Here is a 1,857-nt window from a genome sequence, read left to right on the forward strand (position 1 = left end):
TTCGGTGAGAGTTTTGATGACTCCTCTCTTTTGACTGGGGTGATGGTTTGAACCACTGTGCAGGTACCGGTCGGTATGTGTCGGTTTCCTGTACACTGTGTGGGCCAGCTTTCCGTTGGCTTTTCTGGTCACCAAGACATCCAAAAAAGGCAGTCGCCCATCCTTCTCCACTTCCATAGTGAATTGAATTTTAGGGTTTATTGAGTTGACGTGCCTCAGGAAGCAGTCCAGTTCAGTCAGACCATGGCCCCAAACAACAAAAGTGTCATCCACATAGCGGAACCAGCACTTAGGTTTCCTCACGGCTGTGTCCAGAGCGTTCTTTTCAATTTTTTTCATAAAATAGTTGGCTATCACTGGACTAAGAGGGCTGCCAATTGCTACTCCATCCGTCTGCTCAAAGAATTCGCTGTTCCACTGAAAGTAGGTTGTGGTTAGACAGTGTTCGAAGAGTTTGACGATGTCTGGTGAAAATTCTCTCGCAACAAGTTCCATTGCCTCCCTGCTTGGTACCATTGTGAACAATGAAACCACATCAAAACTCACAAGGATTTCCCCGGGCGATAACGACAACGAGTGCAACCTCTGAATAAAATGGGATGAGTCCTTTATAAAGCTGTCCGTTTTTCCAATTTTTGGCTGTAATATTTTGGCTAGATATTTTGCAATATTCTAGGTCGGACTTCCAATGGCGCTCACAATGGGTCTCAGTGGTACATCCGGTTTATGGATCTTGGGTAGTTCGTAGAGCCTTGGTGGGAGTGCTTCTGATTTTTTGAGTTTTGCCAACTCCTCGGATGGAGGAGGTATTCGCACAAATCGTCATTATTGAAAATCGAAGCTGAGTAGAGAAAGGAATTGCAGTTATCAAGAAAGTCCAACAAAAAAATCGAAATCTCTAATTATTTAACGGATTAAGAACAGATGAACCAAAACAATTTCTTAGGACTTTTCTACTGTCTTTCTGGAACAAAACTACTTCAATTAACAGGTTCTGATACATATGTGATTATCGTGCCTTGTAACGTAGATTAGAAAAAAAGACCAACATCATTAATTTGCTTCGTGTCATGTTAAATTAAACTTCTACAACAGATTTATATAATAATTTTAAATTTAGGTTTCATAATCGGACCCACATACACAAAACGCCCAAAGACGTTCCTGAGAAACTGGGGAAAGTTTTCACCCTCTTAAGTTTATTGTCAGTAAGTTTTAATGGGCTACATGTTGCGAAATGTGTTTAGAAGTATTTTTAGGGCAACTGGGGATTTAACTTGTGTCTTGTTGAAAAATTTTTGACAGTTTGTGAAACTGAGGACAGTTAATTTCCCCAAAAGTCCCTCAAGAGGATGGCTTTTACAACATGGAGGTAGAAATATTTTCAGCAGTTAGGAACTTTTGATACAACGCAAATTCCTTTATTGGTCAGTCAGTGCATGGCTTGGCTTGATCCTGTTTAATTGAGTATTTAAGTCATAGAAATACTCAAACATTAAACTAAACTACTCCGATATAAAACCTGTATTTAGGGAATGAATCCAATATTACGATTAAGTGTTAAATAGTGACTCATTACATGACTTGATTCATACGCTGTTTATTTTTGACTGAAGAATGGAGGTGAGTGGGGCTGGGACACGAAAAGTGTCGGACACAGAAGTGTCTGGAAGAAAACAGTCGGATTGGATCTTTTGTTACTAATATATGAGATTTCCGTGCTTGTTCAATACAGTTGCAGATATACGATCTTCATGCTCTGAAAGCGGGGCAATCGTGAAAATATTTTAGATGGCTTGCCCCTGAACACTTCGGTATACCCTCCAATTTTCAAACTTTTCTTAATTATAGTTTGCA

General features: G+C 39.7%; 1 protein-coding gene across 1 annotated transcript; it reads right to left on the minus strand.

The window, feature by feature from the left end:
- Nucleotides 1-67: 67 nt before the first annotated feature.
- Nucleotides 68-516, minus strand: LOC125503262 (the record flags this gene model as incomplete). The annotated part of the gene is made up of 1 exon (XM_048663317.1): nucleotides 68-516. A coding segment is annotated over exon 1 (449 nt), but the record flags the coding sequence as incomplete, so codon positions are not given.
- Between the last annotated feature and the right edge of the window lie 1,341 nt (nucleotides 517-1,857).

This window comes from Dendroctonus ponderosae, unplaced genomic scaffold, assembly GCF_020466585.1.
Source record: "Dendroctonus ponderosae isolate FM_Combo_2020 unplaced genomic scaffold, Dpon_F_20191213v2 Dpon_F_20191213_1538, whole genome shotgun sequence".
In the NCBI taxonomy this organism is placed as follows: domain Eukaryota; kingdom Metazoa; phylum Arthropoda; class Insecta; order Coleoptera; family Curculionidae; genus Dendroctonus; species Dendroctonus ponderosae.